The 20,276-nt window shown below is 37.8% G+C and overlaps 1 protein-coding gene across 5 annotated transcripts in view; it reads right to left on the reverse strand.

Moving 5' to 3' along the window:
• Positions 1–20,276, reverse strand: part of RUBCN (rubicon autophagy regulator) — a 61,395-nt gene that overhangs the window by 27,698 nt on the left and 13,421 nt on the right. For all 5 annotated transcript variants that reach the window (XM_034999957.1, XM_034999955.1, XM_034999953.1 and 2 more), the window contains exons 2-3: positions 9,463–9,616; positions 291–377 (exon numbers count right to left, since the gene is read on the reverse strand). In XM_034999957.1, coding sequence (XP_034855848.1) covers positions 291–377; positions 9,463–9,616 — 241 coding nt within the window. The remainder of the gene's footprint in view (positions 1–290; positions 378–9,462; positions 9,617–20,276) is intronic.

A 20,276-nucleotide genomic window follows, 5' to 3' on the forward strand; every position in this document is an offset into this window, starting at 1 on the left:
CTTGACATTTTCCCAGGATTTTGAACAGCTTCATTCTGGTCCTAATATGCAGATCTTCTGAAAATAACAAAACTTTTTCACCCCTTCCCCAGAGGATAGAAAGTAGCCTGGAGCAATGGGTTTAACACGGTTTATTTTTAAAAGCAAATAATCCTCCCCTCCAAATTAGTCCTACAGGAATAATTTCCTCAGTTAATAGGAAACTTGACACACACCATCCTTCTAGCCTAGGAGACTCTTCAGACAGAACATCAAACAACAAAGCCTTGTGGTTACTTTTCCCTTCTTACCTTCTCCACATGAAGGGCTGAGTGGGGACTGAGCCAGCGGATGTCCTTCACAAACTGCCAGTAATCAGTCTGGCGGTAACACACCTGCTGTGGGAACACATAAGGTGAAGAAATCACTACCACTTTAGACCAAATCTAGTTCTGGTGTTGACATTCAAAGAGAGGAGGAAAAAAAGGCTAACCTTCCCTACCTCGACAAAGGTTCTCAGCAGCAATCAAAAGGACATATACACATGTTCACCCTTTTTAAGGATAATTGTTAAAAAATGGTTTCAGTTGTTCTTTTGAGCAGGTAATGCATGCATATGACATAGAAGGTTACACAATGAAAATAATCTGATTTCTCCCTCATCTCTCCACCATTCAGCCCCAAAAGGTAAATCTTAAAACTGGTGAAGAGTTTAAGTTACTTGTTAAAAATCAGAGATGTATGTCTTCAGTTCTTACTGCAAAATCAAGTAAGGAAAGACCTGCTTTTCCCCGTGCTACCCAGGTCAGGAAAGGGCTGTATTTAGAGTCAAAGAAATGATCAGTTCTAGATAAAATAGTCTCACACTGGAAAAGGCCTGAACTGGAGAAGGCAAATGTTTATACTAGGAAAATCTAATTCTTATTTTTTGAGAATCCTTTCTGAGATTACTGGGCACGGATTAAAACTGAAATCTAAGTAATTTAGAAGTACAGACGTAGCACAAGCATTAAGAGACAGACTAACCAACAGAACAAAATAAACAGCCTAGAAGGAGTCCTTAAATCAGAACTTAATATATGGCCCAAAAAGCACCTCAAATGTCAATGGGTTTCTCACCTAGACTGGTAAGGTAGAAGTGAGAATTAGAAGTGTCAGCTGTACGGGCTTTTTTGCCAACTGGAGTCATGAAGACCTTTAAGATCTTGGCAGCAGTGTGGCAGTGTTTCTGATCTCTGTTCTGTGGCTTAGTAGACACTGAGTGGCCAGGGATGGGCAGCAGTGGAATATCAACTCCAACATGTCTCCTGGTTAGTTACATCTATGTGAATAGGATCCAAACTTGGTTTCCTTTCTTTAGGCAAAATTCTAGGCTAACTCAGAAATCAAATTAGGGACATCACTATAGATATCACGGACATTACAGAGGAATACTATAAACAACTCTATGCTCACTAGTGTGACAACCTAGGTGAAATAGACCAATTCCTTGAAAGATACGATCTGCCAAATAGTACCAGGAAGAAATAGATAATCTGAGTAGGCCTATACCTCTTAAGAAAAATGGAATCAACAATTAATAACTTTCCAAAACCAAAAGCACCAGGCCTAGATGGGTTCACTGGTGAATTCTACTAAACATTTATTTATACCAATTCCCTATAATGCCTTTAAGAAAACAGAAGCAGAGGAAAATACTTCCCCAAATCATTCTATGAGGCCAGCATTATCCTAACACCAAGACCAGAAAAAAACATCACAAGAAAACTATGGACCAATATCTCTCATGAACATAGATGCAAAAATCCTCAACAAAATATTAGCAAATCAAATCCAACATTGTATAGAAATAATTGTACACCATAACCAAGCAGGATTTACACCAAGTATACAAGGCTGGTTCAACATTCCAAAATCAACACATCAAATCACATCAATGGAATGTGATGGAATTCGTCACATCAACAGCCAAATAAGAAAAAAAAAATCACATGATCATATCAATAGATGCAGAAAAAGCATCTGACAAAACTCAACACCCATTCATAATAAGAACTCTCAGTAAACTAGGAATAGAGGGGAACTTCTTCAAATTGATAAAGAACATCTACAAAAACCTACAGCTATCATCATACTTAATGGTAAGAAGCTCAAAGCTTTCCCACTAAGATCGGGAACAAAGCAAAGATGTCTCCTCTTCCTACAACTTTTTAACATCTTACTGGAAGCCCTAGCTAATGCAATAAGGAGAAAAAAAAAAGAGAAAAGAAAAGGCATACAGATTGGGAAGGAAGAAATAAAACCGCTTTTGTTCACAGAGGACATACTCATCTAAGTAGAAAATTCTTAAAAATCAACAAAAAAGTTCCTGGAACTAGTAAGTGATTATAGCAAGGTCATAGGATTCAAGGTTAATTTGAAAAACGAACCACTTTCCTATATATCAGCAATGAGCAAGTGGAATTTGAAAATAAAAACTCCCAAAAATGAAATACTTAGATATAAACCTAATACAAATATGTACAAGATCTACATGAGGAAAACTATAAAACACTGATGAAAGATAGCAAAGAACCAAATAAATACAGAGATAATCCATATTCATGGATAGGAAGACTCAATATTGTCAAATGTCAGTTCTTCCCAACTTGATCTATAGATTCAATACAATCCAATCAAAATCCTAGCAAGTTATTTTTTGGATATCAATAAATTCATTGTTAGGTTTATATGGAGAAGCAAAAGACCCAGAATAGCTAAAACAATATTGAAAGACAAGAGCAAAGTTTCTCTTCAAAAACGACTGACACTATCTGACTTGAAGACTTACTATAAAGGCACAGTAATCAAGGCAATGTAGTATTGGGGAATAAATAGACAAAGAGAGCAGTGAAACAGAATAGAGAGCTCAGAAACAGACACACATAAATAAAATCAACTAACCTTTGACAAGGGAGCAAAGGCAACACAATGGAGCAATTACAGTCTTTTCAACATGGTGCTGAAACACTGGACATCCACATGCAAAAAAAATGAATCTAGACACAGACCTTACACCTGTCACAAAAATTAAGTCAAAATGAGTCATAGATGTAAATGTAAAATGCAAAACTATAAATCTTCTAGAAGATAACATAGGAAGAAACTTAGATGACCTTGGGTATGGTGATGACTTTTCTGATACAAGACCAAAAGCATGATCCATGAAACAAAGAACTTGTAAGCTAGACTTCACTAAAATTAAACACTTCTGCTCTGTGACCAACAATGTCAAGAGAAAGAAAAGACAAACCACAAACTGGGAGAAAATATTTGCACAAGCCACATATGATAAAGGAATGTTATCCAAAATATATGAAGATGCAAATTAAAACAACACAGTACCACTATATACTCACATTAGAACGGCCAAAATACAAAACAATACCAACATTAAATGCCGATGAGGATGTGGAGCAAAAGGAACTCTCATTCATTGCTCGTGACAACGCAAAATGGTATAGCTACTTTGGAAGACAGTTTGGCAGTTTCTTACAAAACTAAATATACTTTTACCATAGGATCCAGCAATTACATTCCTTGGTATTTAACCAAAGGAGCTGAAAATTTACGCCCACACAGAAACTTCTATAAAAACTCGATGTCAAACTATGTAGAGGCAAGACAACTTTCAAAGTTAGAAGGAAAAAAAAAACTAAAAATGTAGGTTTTATACTAATATTACTGGATCTTTAACCTGCTAGTCCAGTATAAGGAAATTAAAACTGGAAGTCCTGTATCATGTATTATGGGTGCAATTTATTCAAGAAAGATGCTATGAAACTCCATCAGTGGATCCATTCTCCCAGAAAAGGTTTTGGCCCTATATCCAAAGACTGTTGAATAAATGTAATTTTAGATGTTTTAAAATAAAATAAAATGTTTGAATGACTCCTTAATTGCTCTCATTTGATCAGAAAATGATTCAGATCACGTTGTATAAGAAGGTTTTCCTGTCCTTATCCAAAAAATGATGAAGCAGTTAAGGACTAAATAAAATGACAAATGTTTGAATGTTAGGGGAAAAAAATCAACAACAAAAGATGCATACAGGGTGCCTGGGTGGCTCAGTCGTTAAGTGTCTGCCTTCGGCTCAGGTCATGATCCCAGGGTCCTGGGATCAAGTCCCACGTCGGGCTCCCTCCTCGGGGGGAAGCCTGCTTCTCCCTCTCCCACTCCCGCTGCTTGTGTTCCTGCTCTTGCTATCTCTGTCTCTGTCAAATAAATAAATAAAATCTTAAAATAAAAAAAAAGATGCTGTACAAGTGAGGGGCTATTTCTACCATAATGAAAAGCTACAATAATTAAAACTGAGCAGAGATGACACAAAATAGACAACAACAGACCATAATAAAAAACCAGAAATAGATCTGTGTGCCAAGGGAATTAAGTAACTTCAAAATAAATTACAGATGAAATGGTTTAAGTGTAAAAAATAAAGCCATTAATAGAAGAAACCAGGGAGAAACATTTGTAATAACCGTACAGTGGGGAAGCCCTTTCAGAGCATCATACAGAGCCCAGAAGCCCTGAAAGAAACAATCAGTTTGACTTACTAAAAATCAGAGGGGCGCCTGGGTGGCTCAGTCGGTTAAGCGCCCAACTCTTGATTACGGCTCAGGTCATGATCTCAGGATTGTGAGATCAATCCCCATGTGGGTATGCTCAGTAGGGAGTCGGCCTGAGATTCTCTCTCTCCCTCTGCACTCTGCACCTCCCCACCACAAGTGTATGTGTGTGCTCTCTCTCAAAATAAATAAAAGGTTCTCTCTCCCTCTCCCTTTGCCCCCCCATCAGATATTTCTACATATAAAAGCCACCATATGAAATGGCAAAAGACAAACCAGGAGAAAATATTTGCAATTCACATTACAGACAAAGGATTAATTCCATTAATAAAAAACTCTTACAAATCCATAGGAAAAGACTAACAATCCAATGGGGGAAAATAGGAAAAAGTTCATAGAAAATAAGGCTCTCATAAACATCTTTCATAATAAGAGAAATGTAAATTTTTACCTATCATATTGGTGATAGCTACAGTTTAGTAACACCCCATACTGGCATGGGTTTGGAGAAGCAAATACTCTTATACATTGTTGGTGAGGATGTAAACAGACATAACTTCCTGGAGGGCAATTTAGCAGTACCTATCCAAATTGAAATGCACATACCCTTTAGCCTAAAAATTCTACTTCTAGGAATATCCTATGGTAAAGGGCAAAATGACACAAGGCTTATTCACCTTAGCACTGTTGCTAACTGTAAACGACTGGAAGTAATCTAAAAGTCCATTACCAGGGGACTGGTTACATAAATTATGGTACATACAATGGAATATTATAAAATGACAGCTGTAAAAAAGAAAAGTACTTTATGTAATGATTTGGAATGAATCACAAGACATATCAAGTGAAAAAACCAAGGTGCAGAGTAGTAATTATAGCATGCTTTTATTTGTATGAAAAATCAAGAAGTATAGCAAAGAAAAGTATTCATAAAATCTTTTATAAACATAAAAATTCTTTGGAAAGAAACTGGTAAACAGCAGTTACCTACAGGACTGGAAGGAAACAAGATATTTCACTGAATATAGTTATATGCTTTTTTTAACCATATAAATGTATTGTTTATTTAAAAAACTAAATATATAAAATGTATTACTTTAAAAAATTAAATATTTTAAAGCAAGTTACACAATGATATGTACAGTACAATCTCAATATTTTAAAAAGCGCATAAATGCAGAGAAAAAAAGTAAGATCTACCCAAATGTTAAAGAGTAATAATACTTGGTGTTGACTTGAGGGTGATATTTACTTTCTTCAAATTCTTTTTCAGTATTTTCCAAATTTTCAACAAATAAAAATATATAACATATATTCAGAAAAAAAAAATACACAGAGGTCTTTTGTGTTGTTATTGTTATTTTTTAAATCGGGCCACCTATATTGCCAAGAAGAAGTTTCTTCTTGGTGGTGGAAAAGAGGAGAATCTTTTTATTTCTCCTATTCAGCTGAGGAATCTTAGGGACTGAGTGTCTCCACATTTCTAAGCAGTAGAAAAGAAAAGATCAAATATGCCTTGCCTTATGGGAAAACTAAAAGGTAGCCCCGATGCAGGCTGTCAGGGAAAATGAGATCTCTCTAAAAATATGGTCATGATGTTATAGCTTTCATAAGGCCCTGAGTGCTTTAAAAAAATAAAGTTCACATTCCATAACACATCCTCATGAAAGCACAGAATAGATACGACCAGCGTGAATCACTGTATCCCTTCCCCCTCTCCAAGGGCACAACACCCAGAATAGCTTCCTGATGACGCAGCAGCCAGAAGCCTTTGAAAGCCTTAATCTTTAGGGAGGAAATGAAAGGGAAAAATAAGTCCTTGACACAGACATTAATTGTTAGATCTTCACAAGGCAGAACAGAGCAGCAGTGAAACTGGTATGGATCTTCTGGTTATGATTCTTTCCATTATAGCCTGTAGTTGAAAAGTGTGTGTATGACAGATTTGCCTGGTTTACTCTGTTTTCACTTATGAACACTACCGCTATTTTGCAGATGACCATATACTTTAATATTTTTCATTCTGATAACGACATGCTTTCACAGATACCATTCATTAATAATTCTAACGAGATACATTAATATTGTTTTGCCTTTACCAAACAACCTTCATTTGGAATCCCACTGACTTTACTATTTCATTATGACATTTTCTCTTTCTGGCACAGATGGGAAAACTGCCTTGTAATATGGTGAAGTGATTACTCTAGATGACAATGTAAAATTAGTAACAGAGCCAAGAAAAGAACCTTTTTGGTATCAAGATGCAAGTGCTTAACCACTAAAATGGTAGTGACACTAATCTAGTAGTTATTTTGGTCATCAGCCTGGGAAACTTGTATTGAGTTTTTGTACAACATGTGGCATGATTCCCAAGTTTCTGGCTTGGGAGACTGAGTGGCTGGCAATGCCACAAATTAGTGTTAAAAATAGGAGGAAGGGCAATCTCATGAGGAAAATAAGTTTGTTTTGGGTCATTTTGTGCTTGGCCTGTACGACAGACAGCTATATGATAATGTATAGCAGACAGCTAGTCTTATGGATCTGGAGTTCAGCAGAGGTGTCTGAACTGGGGGTCTTCAGTACATGGGTGATAGTTAAAACAATGCGAGTAGGTGAGGCTGTTTCAGGAAAATGTACAAAGTAAGAAGAGATAAGGACATAGGACAGAATCCCACTAAATGCTAAAATCCAAAAAGAAGAGATTCCAGGGAAAGAAACTAAGAAGGAATGGTCACAGAGGGAGGAGAACTCTATGACATTAGAAGGTAATAATGCCGGGGCGCCTGGGTGGCTCAATCGTTAAGCGTCTGCCTTCGGCTCAGGTCATGATCCCAGGGTCCTGGGATAGAGCCCTGCATCGGGCTCCCTGCTCAGCAGGAAACCTGCTTCTCCCTCTCCTACTCCCCCTGCTTGTGTTCCCTCTCTCGCTGTCTCTCTCTGTCAAATAAATAAATAAAACCTTTAAAAAAAAAAAAAAGGAAGATAATAACACCGTACATGTAAGTCAAGGTGTGATGATGGTCAACAGTGAAGAACATATGACAGTGTTCAAAGAAGAAGAAATGTTCATGGATCTGGTAACATGGACATGATTTTACTTAAATTTCAGTAGCAAGATCACCAGTGGTATGGGCAAAAACCAGATTGCAGTGGGTTGACTTATTTGTTCTATAAATTCCAGTCTTCGTAACTGTTTTTTTTCCATAGGACTACATGTAACTTGAAACTTTAAAAAATGAAAGAAACAATTATTATTTCCTATGTGCCACCAACTGCATAGGCAAATTTGTGTGCTATTTCATTTCATCTCTCCATCAAACATTACGATATAAATAACATTATCTTCATTTGTATAGATGAGAAAAACAAGCCTCAAAAAAATTAATATTGCCTAAGAGTTAAGATCAACTGTCAACTTATGTTTTTTAAAGCTTTTCATATATATCATCTCATTTAATTCTCACAATAATCCTATGAGGTAGGTACCAGGGTTATCTCATTTTACAAATGAGTAAACAGGCATAAAGCGGTAACTTACCCAATACTACCCAGTGCTGAAGCTGGGATTAAAATATGAACAGTTCAACTCAGACGTCTATAACGGTAACTAGTACTCCATTTTTTTTTTCCCCAAGCACCTGAGCAGTGAGTCTAGATTTCAATCTAGGTTCTACCTGGTTCCAAAGACTTTTATCAGTGTACCACACAATGCTGCCTCCAAATTCCCAGAATGGTGTTTGAATAACAATAACCATTAAGAAACTCTCCGAGAGAGCCTCAATTTCAGAACTTATTCTGAATAAAGAAAATCTAACCTAAGCCAACTTCTCCATTGAATTCTGAAAATATCTAACAGGAACATTAGTTTGAAGATACTGTTCAGAAGTAATATACACATATTTTCAGAAGGGAGGGTAGCATATTAAATCCTATCAACTGTGAATACCTTAATGCCAATTATTTGATTAGCTCTTTTTCAATGTGACTGCTAGTCTAGTTGAGAATAAGTTCTGATTAAAAAATTCTAGAGAAGCTTGGCTCAAGAGAGAGAGTTCCAGGGAAGAATACTAGACCCTGACATGGGATGAGCATGAGTGTTTGGGAACACATGATTATGCACATATTTGTGAGGTCTGATTTTTTAAAGTAGGAGGATACCAGAGCCAATGACTCACTTGACAATTTTATCCAGATCTGAACCTTATTTAAAACACTGCAAATGGAGTAATTGCCAAAGATGAAGCAAAAACCATTAAGTATTATTACATTTCACTCCTTATCAATACTCAAAGTTTATTAGAGTGAGGATATTACAGAAAAGAAACTCAGTATTAATAAAGTTTATATTTTAAAAAATTAAGCTGGGGCGCCTGGGTGGCTCAGTTGGTTGAGCGACTGCCTTCGGCTCAGGTCATGATCCTGGAGTCCCTGGATCGAGTCCTGCATTGGGCTCCCTGCTCGGCAGGGAGCCTGCTTCTGCCTCTGACCCTCCCCCCTCTCATGTGCTCTCTCTCTCATTCTCTCTGTCTCAAATAAATAAATAAAATCTTAAAAAAAAAAAAAATTAAGCTGTAACTAAAACTATCATTCCCAAGAATCAACCAGTTATCTACAAAATGATGCTGAGGATATTCTAAAAATGACAATATTCTGTAAATACTTCTCAGATGTGCCCTAAGGTGCTCCTAAGAGAAAAATCCTAGTGATTCATCATCATTATCCTTATTGTCCTCCTCCTCCTCATATTACAGTTCTACCCTCAAGGGCTCACAAACTAGTGGCCTTCATGTTCTCCCTGCCAACAACTTAATGCAACTGTTTCTTTCCAACAAGTGGTACAGTTAATCTGGCAAAAAAGAAGAGGTTTACATACCTGGTCATGGATGAGCCCATGATAGAGGATGCTCTGCATGTCCCTGCAAAGCCGTTCCAGGCCACCATACTTGGACCAGACGTTGGGACTGTTGGCTGACACCAGACCCTCCACGGTAGTCTTCAAATTACCCAGCAGCTGCCAGTGCTCCCTCCTGCAAGGGCATCAATTATACCAATGGTTAGTTAACTTTGTTGTACCGTGCAGCGGAAGCGTGCTGGGCCCATAACTTTGTTGTACCTGATCCTAATCATGTCAAAGAAAGTCTAAGCCAAGAAGCCTCCTGCCCTACATCTTAACATTTTCTCCCCTATTAATTTTTTACTTGGGCATAAAACCCAATTCTGAAAGAATTTAAGTTGTAAAGAACACTAAGATTTAAAAACAAAAACAAAAACAAATGAAAACCCTCACTCTTAATGTGGCATATTATGCATTGTAAGGTGATCTTCATCTATTATCTCATTTAATTCTCACCTAAGTAACCTATAACCCTGTGTTTCTAGGAGTGTGACCCATCAAGATCCATTTCTGGAAATGATAGTACATGAGCAACATATAAAGAGATGAGGGCATTTACCCAAAACCAGAAATCTTTTTCCAAACGAAAAAGCCAAAAATGAATTTTCACTATATTTCCACGCACTGAGTACCCATACCTATATGCAAATATTATGGTTAAGAATACAAATTACCCATGACTTCCCCCCATAGTTTTTTAAGCTAAAATTAAGACAAAAATGCTCTGTTTGCACTGAGCCACTTTGGGACATGCCCCCCAAAATCAATCAACTTTTGGCTTATTCTTCTGAACCATGTGAAGTACTGAGAGGAAAAGTCTGAAAATTGTTATACTGCACACTTTAACTTGCCCTTCCATTTCTTATTATAATACTACTCTTTATACTTTTCAAGGACAGTCATGGGACTAATTTTTTTCAGGGAAATTTCACCATACTATTTTATATCATTTAAATACCTATAGGGGTAGTGCACTGAATTGGAATCCTTTCTATTAGTATTCAAAACTAACTTACTTGTACATTTTTTGAGTCATTTTTAAAAGTGGATGAATAAAGACAAATAAAATAAAATGAATGAAGCTAGGTCCAGTATAGGAGTGTCATCTAAAAAGAGAAAGCCAGATGAATCTCAATCTGGTCTTCTGCTTTCAAGACCTTAAGACCAAGAATTTATTCAAACTGGGAGACAACAGGCTTTCTTAACCTTACACCGTTCAACATTCAAGTCACCAAACTCAGTTGTTCCATTTCTTTCTTCCCAAATTTATTGATATAATTAACATATTATATTACTTTAAGGTATATAACACAATGATTTGATATACATATATATTGTAAAATGATTACCACAATAAAATTAGTTAGCATTTATCACCTAGCATAGTTAACAAATTTTTTTCTTGTGATGAGAACATTTAGATCTACTCTCTTAGCAACTTTCAAATATACAATACAGGAGAGGGAGGAGAAAGACGGCAGAGGAGTAGGAGACCTAAATTTCATCTGGTCCCAGGAATTCAGCTAGTTATCAAACCATTCTGAATACCTACAAACTCAACAGGAGATCAAAGAAAAGATTCGCAGCAATTCTATGAATAGAAAAGCGACCACTTTCTGAAAGGTAGGACATGTGGAGAAGTGAATCCAAGGCGATATTCGGGAAGATAGATGGTCGGGGGGGAGGGAGCCTCCATCAGCCGATACCGGCAAGCGATAGAGCCACGGAGCACAAAATCGGAACCTTTAGAAGTCAGCTCCGCTGAGGGACGCCGCTCCAGTGGCTAAGCAGGGGGTGGAATCCTCACTGGGAAAGTGCGGTCTCAGGACCCCCGGGGTCACAGAAAAACCGGGGGTGCCTGAGTGCGGCAGAGCTCCCAGGTATCAGAGCGGGGAAGCCGGCTGCAGAGACAGAGCCAAGGAGTGGGCTCTCAGCTCGGGGTTGCCATAAACCGTGATCTGTGGCACAGTCGGGCCACTGCTCTTCCAGCAGGGACCCAAAAAGCAGAAGATCCGGGTAGACTCCCCCTCCTCCCCTGGGAGGAGCAGCGCGGGAGCGCACCGCAGGGACCTGCTGGGTTTGGAGACTCCACATGGGGTCATGTGCCAGAGATAAAAATGCTTGGTCACAGGCTGGGTGAGCACAGAGTGTGGCCGGGACAGGGAGACAGGAGAGCTTGACTGCTTTTCTCTGGGGGCTCACTGAGGAGTGGGGCCCCGAGTTCTCCGCTTGGGAGTTCTCAGCTTGGGAGTCCGCCATATTCACTCTTGTCCTCCAAAGCTCTATGGAAAGTTTGCAGGGAACAAAAGATACCCAAGAGCAAACCCAAGCAGATTACTTAGCCCCACTCCAGCAAGGGCGGGGCAATTCCGCCACCGGCAGACATTTGCAAACCCCTGCAACAGGCCCCTCCCCCAGAAGATCAGCAAGAATAGCCAGCCAAGACCAAGTTTACCAATCAATGAGAATGGCAGAACTCTAGCACTACAGGAATACAGCTCACAGAATTCATGGTTTTTTCCCCATGATTCTTTAGTTTTTCAAAGTTAATTTTTTTAATTTTCTTTTTTTTCTTTTTCTATTTTTTTTTGAATTTTTCTTTTTCCCTTTCTCAACGAACATCTTATCAATCCCTTTTTTAAAAATCTTTTTTATTTTTCATTTTTAGAGTCATATTCTATCCCTTCATTGTAGTTAACCTTACTTTTGTATATATATAAGTTGTTCTCTCTTTAAAATTTTGGGCTACAGTTTCTTCTAACAGACCAAAATATACCCTAAATCTCTAGTGTATGGCTTTGTTATAGTCTCCTGTCTGATCACATTCTCTCCTCCCCTTTTTTTTTTCAAATTTCTCTTCTTTCTTTTTTCAGCCAACTTCTTATCTTATCAATTTCTTTTATAAAATCTTTTATAATTTTCATCTTTACAGTCATATTCCTTCCCTTCATCATATTTACCCTTATTGTTATACATATATAAGTTTTTCTTTCATTAAAATTTTGGGAGGCAGTTTCTTATAACAGACCAAAATACGCCCAAAATCTAGTATGTGGCACTGATCTATTCACCATTATTTGATCATATCCTTTTTTTCTTTTTCTTTTCTTTTTTCTTTCTTTCCCTTTCTTTCCCCCGGTTTCGGGTCTCTTCTGATTTGTTTAGTGTATATTTTTCTGGGGTCACTGTTACCCTGTTAGCATTTGTTCTCTCATTCATCTTTTCTCCTCTGGACAAAATGACAAGACGGAAAAACTCACCTCAAAAAAAAGAACAAGAGGCAGTACCAACTGCCAGGGACTTAATCAATATGGACATTCATAAGATGTCAGAACTAGAGTTCAGAATGACGATTATAAAGATACTAGCTGGGCTTGAAAAAAGCATGGAAGATACTTGAGAAACCCTTTCTGGAGAAATAAAAGAACTAAAATCTAACCACGTCTAAATCAAAAAGGCTATTAATGAAGTGCAATAAAAAATGGAGGCTCTAACTGCTAGGATAAATGAGGCAGAAGAGAGAATTAGTGATATAGAAGACCAAATGATGGAGAATAAAGAAGCTGAGAAAAAGAGAGATAAACAACTACTGGGTCACGAGGATAGAATTCGAGAGATAAGTGATACCATAATACGAAACAATATTAGAATAATTGGGATCCCAGAAGAAGAAAAAAGAGAGAGTGGGGCAGAAGGTATATTGGAGCAAATTATAGCAGAGAACTTCCCTAATTTGGGGAAGGAAACAGGCATCACAATCCAGGAGGCACAGAAAACTCCCCTCAAAAATCAATAAAATTAGGTCAATACCCCAACATCTAATAGTAAAACTTACAAGCCTCAGAGACAAAGAGAAAATCCTGAAAGCAGCTCGGGACAAGAGGTCTGTAACCTACAATGATAGAAACATTAGATTGGCAACAGACCTATCCACAGAGACCTGGTAGGCCAGAAAGGACTGGCATGATATATTCAGAGCACTAAAGAGAAAAATATGCAGCCAAGAATACTATATGCAGCTAGGCTGTCATTGAAAATAGAAGGAGAGATAAAAATCTTCCAGGACTAACAAAAACTAAAAGAATTTGCAAATACGAAACCAGTCCTACAAGAAATATTGAAAGGAGTCCTCTAAGCAAAGATAGAGCCTAAAAGCAATATTGACCAGAAAGGAACGGAGCCAATATACAGTAACAGTCACCTTACAGGCACTATAATGGCACTAAATTCATATCTTTCAATAGTTACCCTGAATGTAAATGGGCTACATGCCCCAATCAAAAGACACAGGGTATCAGATGGTATAAAAAAACAAGACCCATCGATATGCTGTCTGCAAGAGACTCATTTAGACACTTTAGACCTCCAGATTGAAAGTGAGGGGGTGGAAAACAATTTACCATGCTAATAGACATCAAAAGAAAGCTGGGGTGGCAATCTTTGTATCAGACAAATTAGATTTTAAACCAAAGACTATAATAAGAGCTGAGGAAGGACACTATAATAAGAGCTGAGGAAGGACACTATATCCAACAAGAAGATCTAACAATTGTAAATATCTATGCCTCTAACATGGGAGCAGCCAATTATATAAGCCAATAAATAACAAAATCAAAGAAACACATTGACAACAATACCATAATAGTAGGGGACTTTAACACCCCCCTCACTGAAATGGACAGATCATCTAAGCAAAAGATCAACAAGGAAATAAAGATTTTAAATGATACACTGGACCAAATGGACTTCACGATATATTGAGAACATTCCATCCCAAAGCAACAGAATACACATTCTTCTCTAGTGCCCATGGAACATTCTCCAGAATAGATCACATCCTAGGTCACAAATCAGGTCTCAACTGGTACCAAAAGATTGGGATCATTCCCTGCATATTTTTGGACCACAATGCTTTGAAACTAGAACTCCATCACAAGAGGAAAGTCAGAAAGAACTCAAATACATGGAGGCTAAAGAGCATCCTACTAAAGAATGAATGGGTCAACCAGTAAATTAAAGAAGAATTTATAAAATTCACAGAAACAAATGAAAATGAAAATACAATTGTTCAAAATCTTTGGGATGCAGCAAAGGTGGTCCTAAGAGGGAAGTATATAGCAATGCAAGCCTTTCTCAAGAAATAAGAAAGGTCTCAAACACACAACCTAAACCAACACCTAAAGGAGCTGGAGAAAGAACAGCAAATAAAGCCTAAACCCAGCTGGAGAAAAGAAAGAATAAAGATCAGAGTAGAAATCAATGAAAAAGAAACCAAAAGAACAGTAGAACAGATCAATGAAACTAGGAGCTGGTTCTTTGAAAGAATTAATAAGATGGATAAACCCCTGGCCAGACTTATTAAAAAAAAAAAAGAGAGAGAGAGAAAGGACCCAAATAAATAAAACCATGAATGAAAGAGGAGAGATCACAACCAACACCAAAGAAATACAAACAATTATAAAAACATATTATGAGCAACTATATGCCAGCAAATTAGATAATCTGGAAGAAATGGATGCATTCCTAGAGACATATAAACTACCAAAATTGAACCAGGAAGAAATAGAAAACCTGAACCACCAAGGAAATTGAAGCAGTAATCAAAAACCTCCCAAAACAAGAGCCCAGGGCCAGATGGCTTCCCAGGGGAATTCTACCAAACATTTAAAGAAGAATTAATACCTACTCTTCTGAAGCTGTTTCAAAGAATAGAAATGGAAGGAAAACTTCCAAACTCATTTTACAAGGCCAGCATTACCTCGATCCCAAAACCAGACAAAGATCCCATCAAAAAGGAGAACTACAGACCAATATCCCTGAGAACATGGATGCAAAAATTCTCACCAAATACTAGCCAATAGGATCCAACAGTACATTAAAAGGATTATGCACCACAACCAAGTGGGATGTATTCCTGGGCTGCAAGTTTGGTTCAACATCTGCAAATCAATCAATGTGATACATTAATTAAAGAAAGAACAAAAACCATATGATCCTCTCAATAGACGCAGAAAAAGCATTTGACAAAGTACAGCATCCTTTCTTCATTAAAACTCTTCAGAGTGTAGGGAGAGAGGATACATACCTCAATATCATAAAAGCCATCTATGAAAAACCCACAGCGAATATCATTCTCAATGGGGAAAAACTGAGAGCTTTCCCCCTAAGGTCAGGAACATGGCAGGGATGTCCACTATCACCACTGCTATTCAACATAGTACTAGAAGTCCTAGCCACAGCAATCAGACAACAAAAAGAAATAAAAGGCATCCGAATCGGCAAAGAAGTCAAACTCTCACTCTTTGCAGATGATATGATACTTCATGTGGAAAACCTAAAAGTCTGCACCCCAAAACTGCTAGAACTAATACAGGAATTCAGTAAAGTGGCAGGATATAAAATCAATGCACAGAACTCAGTTGCATTTCTATACACCAACAACAAGACAGAAGAAAGAGAAATTAAGGAGTCGATCCCATTTACAATTGCACCCAAAACCATAAGATACCTAGGAATAAATTTAACCAAAGAGGCAAAGAATCTGTACTCAGAAAACTATAAAATACTCATGAAAGAAATTGAGGAAGACACAAAGAAATGGAAAAACGTTCCATGCTCATGGATTGGAAGAACAAATATTGTGAAGATGTCTACGCTGCCTAGAGCAATCTACACATTCAATGCAATCCCTATCAAAATACCATCCACTTTTTTCAAAGAAATGGAACAAATAATCCTAAAATTTGTATGGAACCAGAAAAGACCCCAAATAGCCAGAGGAGTGTTGAAAAAGAAAAGCAAAGCTGGTGGCATCACAATTCCAGACTTCAAGCTCTATTACAAAGCTGTAATTATCAAGACAGTATGGTACTGGCACAAAAACAGACACATAGATCAATGGAACAGAATAGAGAGCCCAGAAATGGACCCTCAACGCTATGGTCAACTAATCTTCGACAAAGCAGGAAAGAATGTCCAGTGGAAAAAAGTCTCTTCAACAAACGGTGTTGGAAAAATTGGACAGCCACATGCAGAAGAATGAAACTGGACCATTTCCTTACACCACACACAAAAACAGACTCAAAATGGATGAAACACCTAAATGTGAGACAGGAATCCATCAAAATCCTTGAGAACACAGGCAGCAACCTCTTCGACCTCAGCCGCAGCAACTTCTTCCTAGAAACATTCCCAAAGGCAAGGGAAGCAAGGGCAAAAATGAACTATTGGGACTTCATCAAGATAAAAAGCTTTTGCACAGTAAAAGAAACAGTCAACAAAACCAAAAGTCAACCAACAGAATGGGAGAAGATATTTGCAAATGACATAGCAGATAAAGGACTAGTATCCAAAATCTATAAAGAACTTATCAAACTCAACACCCAAAGAATAAATAATCCAATCAAGAAATGGGCAGAAGACATGAACAGACATTTCTGCAAAGAAGACATCCAAATGGGCAACAGACACATGAAAAAACAGACAGCATCACTCGGCATCAGGGAAATACAAATCAAAACCACAATGAGGTACCACCTCACACCAGTCAGAATGGCTAAAATTAACAAGTCAGGAAATGACAAATGTTGGCGAGGATGCGGAGAAAGGGGTACCCTCCTACACTGTTGGTGGGAATGCAAGCTGGTGCAGCCACTCTGGAAAACAGTATGCAGGTTCCTCAAAAAGTTGAAAATAGAGCTACCATACGACCCAGCAAGTGCAATACTGGGTATTTACCCCAAAGATACAAATGTCCGAAGGGGTACATGCACCCCAATGTTTATAGTAGCAATGTCCACAATAGCCAACTATGGAAAGAGCCTAGAAGTCCATCAACAGATGAATGGATAAAGAAGATGTGGTATACAATGGAATATTATGCAGCCTTCAAAAACATGAAATCTTGCCATTTGCAATAACGTGGATAGAACTACAGGATATTATGTTAAGCGAAATACATCAATCAGAGAAGGATCTCACTGATATGAGGAATTTGAGAAACAAGACAGAGGATCATAGGGGAAGGGAGGGAAAAATGAAACAAGATGAAACCAGAGAGAGAGACAAACCATAAGAGACTCTTAATCTCAGGAAACAAACTGAGAGTTGCTGGAGTGGAGGGGGGTAGGAGGGATAGGGTAACTGCGTGATGGACAATGGGGAGGGTATGTTCTGTGGTGAGCACTGTGAATTGTTTAAGACTGATGAATCACAGACCTGTACCCCTGAAACAAGTAATACATTATATGTTAATAAAAAAACAAATATACAATACAGTATTGTTAAATACAGTCACCCGTGCCGTACATTACATCCCCAATATTTATCTTATTACTGGAAGTTTGTACCTTTGGACCACCTTCATCCATTTCCCTCATTCCCCACACCCCCACCTCTAGCAACCACCAATGAATCTGTTCTCTGTTTCTATGAGTTTGGCTTTTTTAGACTCCACATATAAGTGAGAGCATACAGTATTTGTCTTTCTCTGACTGACTTATTTCACTTAACATAATGCCCTCAAGGTCTATCCATGTCGTCACAAATGGCAGGATTCCCTTTTTAGGGCTGAATAATATTCCTCTGTGTGTGTGCATATGTGTGTGTGTGTGTGTGTGTGTGTATCACATTTTCTTTATCCATTCATCTATCAATGGATACTAAGGTTGTTTCTATGCCTTGGCTATTATAAATAATGCTGCAGTGAACACCAGGGTACATATATCTCTTCAGCATCCTGTTTTTGTTTCCTTTCAATATATACCCAGAAGTAAAATTGCTGGATCATATGTATTTCTATTTTTAATTTTTGTGGAATCTCCATACTGTTTTCTACAATGGCTGCACCACTGTATTCCCAACAAAAGTGCACAAGGGTTCCCTTTTCTCTACATTCTCATCAACACTTGTTATCGCTCTTCTTTTTGATGACAGCCCTTCTAACAGGTGTGAGGTGATAACTCATTGCAGTTTTGATTTGTATTTCCCTGATGATTAATGATGCTGAGCACCTCTCCATGTACTTGTTGGCCACTGCCCTATTCTATTTCCATACCAGTCCTTAGAGATATCTCAAGATAATTAAGATGCACACAGGACTTAGATGGCCATTAAAATGCCATTTATTGTTATATTGTGAGAAACTGCCATCACAGAGGCCAATTGACCACCAACTTTTGCTTCAGTGATTCTCCATCTCCTATGCTTCCTTAGGGTTAATCTGGCCTGTTCAGACTGACACAGTTTTCACATTCCAACAGGTTACAATCAAGTCTTGCAGGCCTGAGAGCAGTTTGCTTACTAAAGTAACTTTGCATATCTATGTTCTGATTTATTCTTTTTAAAAAAATTTCTATTTAAACTCAATTTAGTTAACATATACTGTATTCTTAGTTTCAGGGCAGAATTTAGTGATTCATCAGTTGCCTATAACACCCAGTGCTCATTACATCACCCAATTACCTGATTCCCCAACCCCCTCCCCTCCAGCCACCCTCAGTTTGTTTCCTAGAGTTCAGCATCTCTTATGGTTTGCCTCCCTCTGTTTTCATCTTATTTTATTTTTCCTTCCCTTCCCAATGATCCTCTATTTTGTTTCTTAAATTCCACATATGAGTGAAATCATAAGGTATTTGTCTTTCTCTGACTTATTTCGCTTAGCATAATACCCTCTAGTTCTAGTCATGTCATTGCAAATGGCAAGATTTCATTCTTTTTGATGGCTGAGCAATATTTCTGATTTATTCTTGATCTTACAAGCTTAACTGTCAAAGAACATCATGATAAATTCTGAAGCAGACACCAAGTGCCCCATCATCCTACTAGGCTGTGATTCCAAAATTATATAGAGAGTACTGAAATCCTAGAAACCTGAGCATTCAGATCTACTACCAACTTCTAGACAAAGTTAAGGAACTTTCCTTCCCCACACTATAGTGTCCCTAAGACACCAAAGCTACAAAAGAATGTGGCTCTTATTCTAAGACATACCAAATCATTTATATTTGGTATATGCTTAAAGAAAAGTAAGCTTTTAAAATTTTTGATTTACATAGCTAGTCTGTTTATTGTCTTTACCTTTTGAGGATCCTTTATGCTAATGATACAGTTACCACTTTCAGAGAGTTGAAATGCTAAATTCAACTGAAGCCCATACACAGTGGTTGGATTAATCTATTCATACCTGAATCTTAGATGCAAGTAAACAGATCACCATGAGAAATCAAATATGCCCCTGCGTTCTTGAACCACATTTTCAGCAAGGAAGGTCATTCTTTCTTGGGTTAAACCTGTTTGGTAATAATTATTTGAATAGTATCATCTTGGATTCATATGTAACCTTTATCTGGGCAAAGGTAAGGTCTTTGAAGTATATTAGGTTCAAAGTAGTCCTTTGCAGAGCCACTTCTGCAAGTACACTGAGTGCTCTCCCTTAATCACCATAAATATTCTTTCATTCAAGTCTTTCTAAGCATCTCACCCTGTGCCAAGGAAGAACCAGGCCTGAGTGGCAAGGGACAGCATAATCCATCACTAGCTGAATCACTTTCATCAACAACCTCAGAATAAAGTCCTGCGTATTTTCTTTTGGGAGGATTTTGACTTCATTTGTCCTTTAAAGAGAAACAGAAATTGCTTAAGCAACTCAAATAAGCTTATTCAAGGAAAAAGTTTTCCTAAATGCCAGCTCAGTCTTAAGCTTGCCAAGTCACAATCAGAAGTTAACACTCAAGGGGCCAGCATTACCCTGATACTAAAACCAGATACACTACAAAAAAAAGAGAAAACTACAG

This window comes from Mirounga leonina, unplaced genomic scaffold (genome assembly GCF_011800145.1).
Source record: "Mirounga leonina isolate KUSES-001 unplaced genomic scaffold, KU_Mleo_1.0 Mir_115, whole genome shotgun sequence".
NCBI lineage: Eukaryota > Metazoa > Chordata > Mammalia > Carnivora > Phocidae > Mirounga > Mirounga leonina.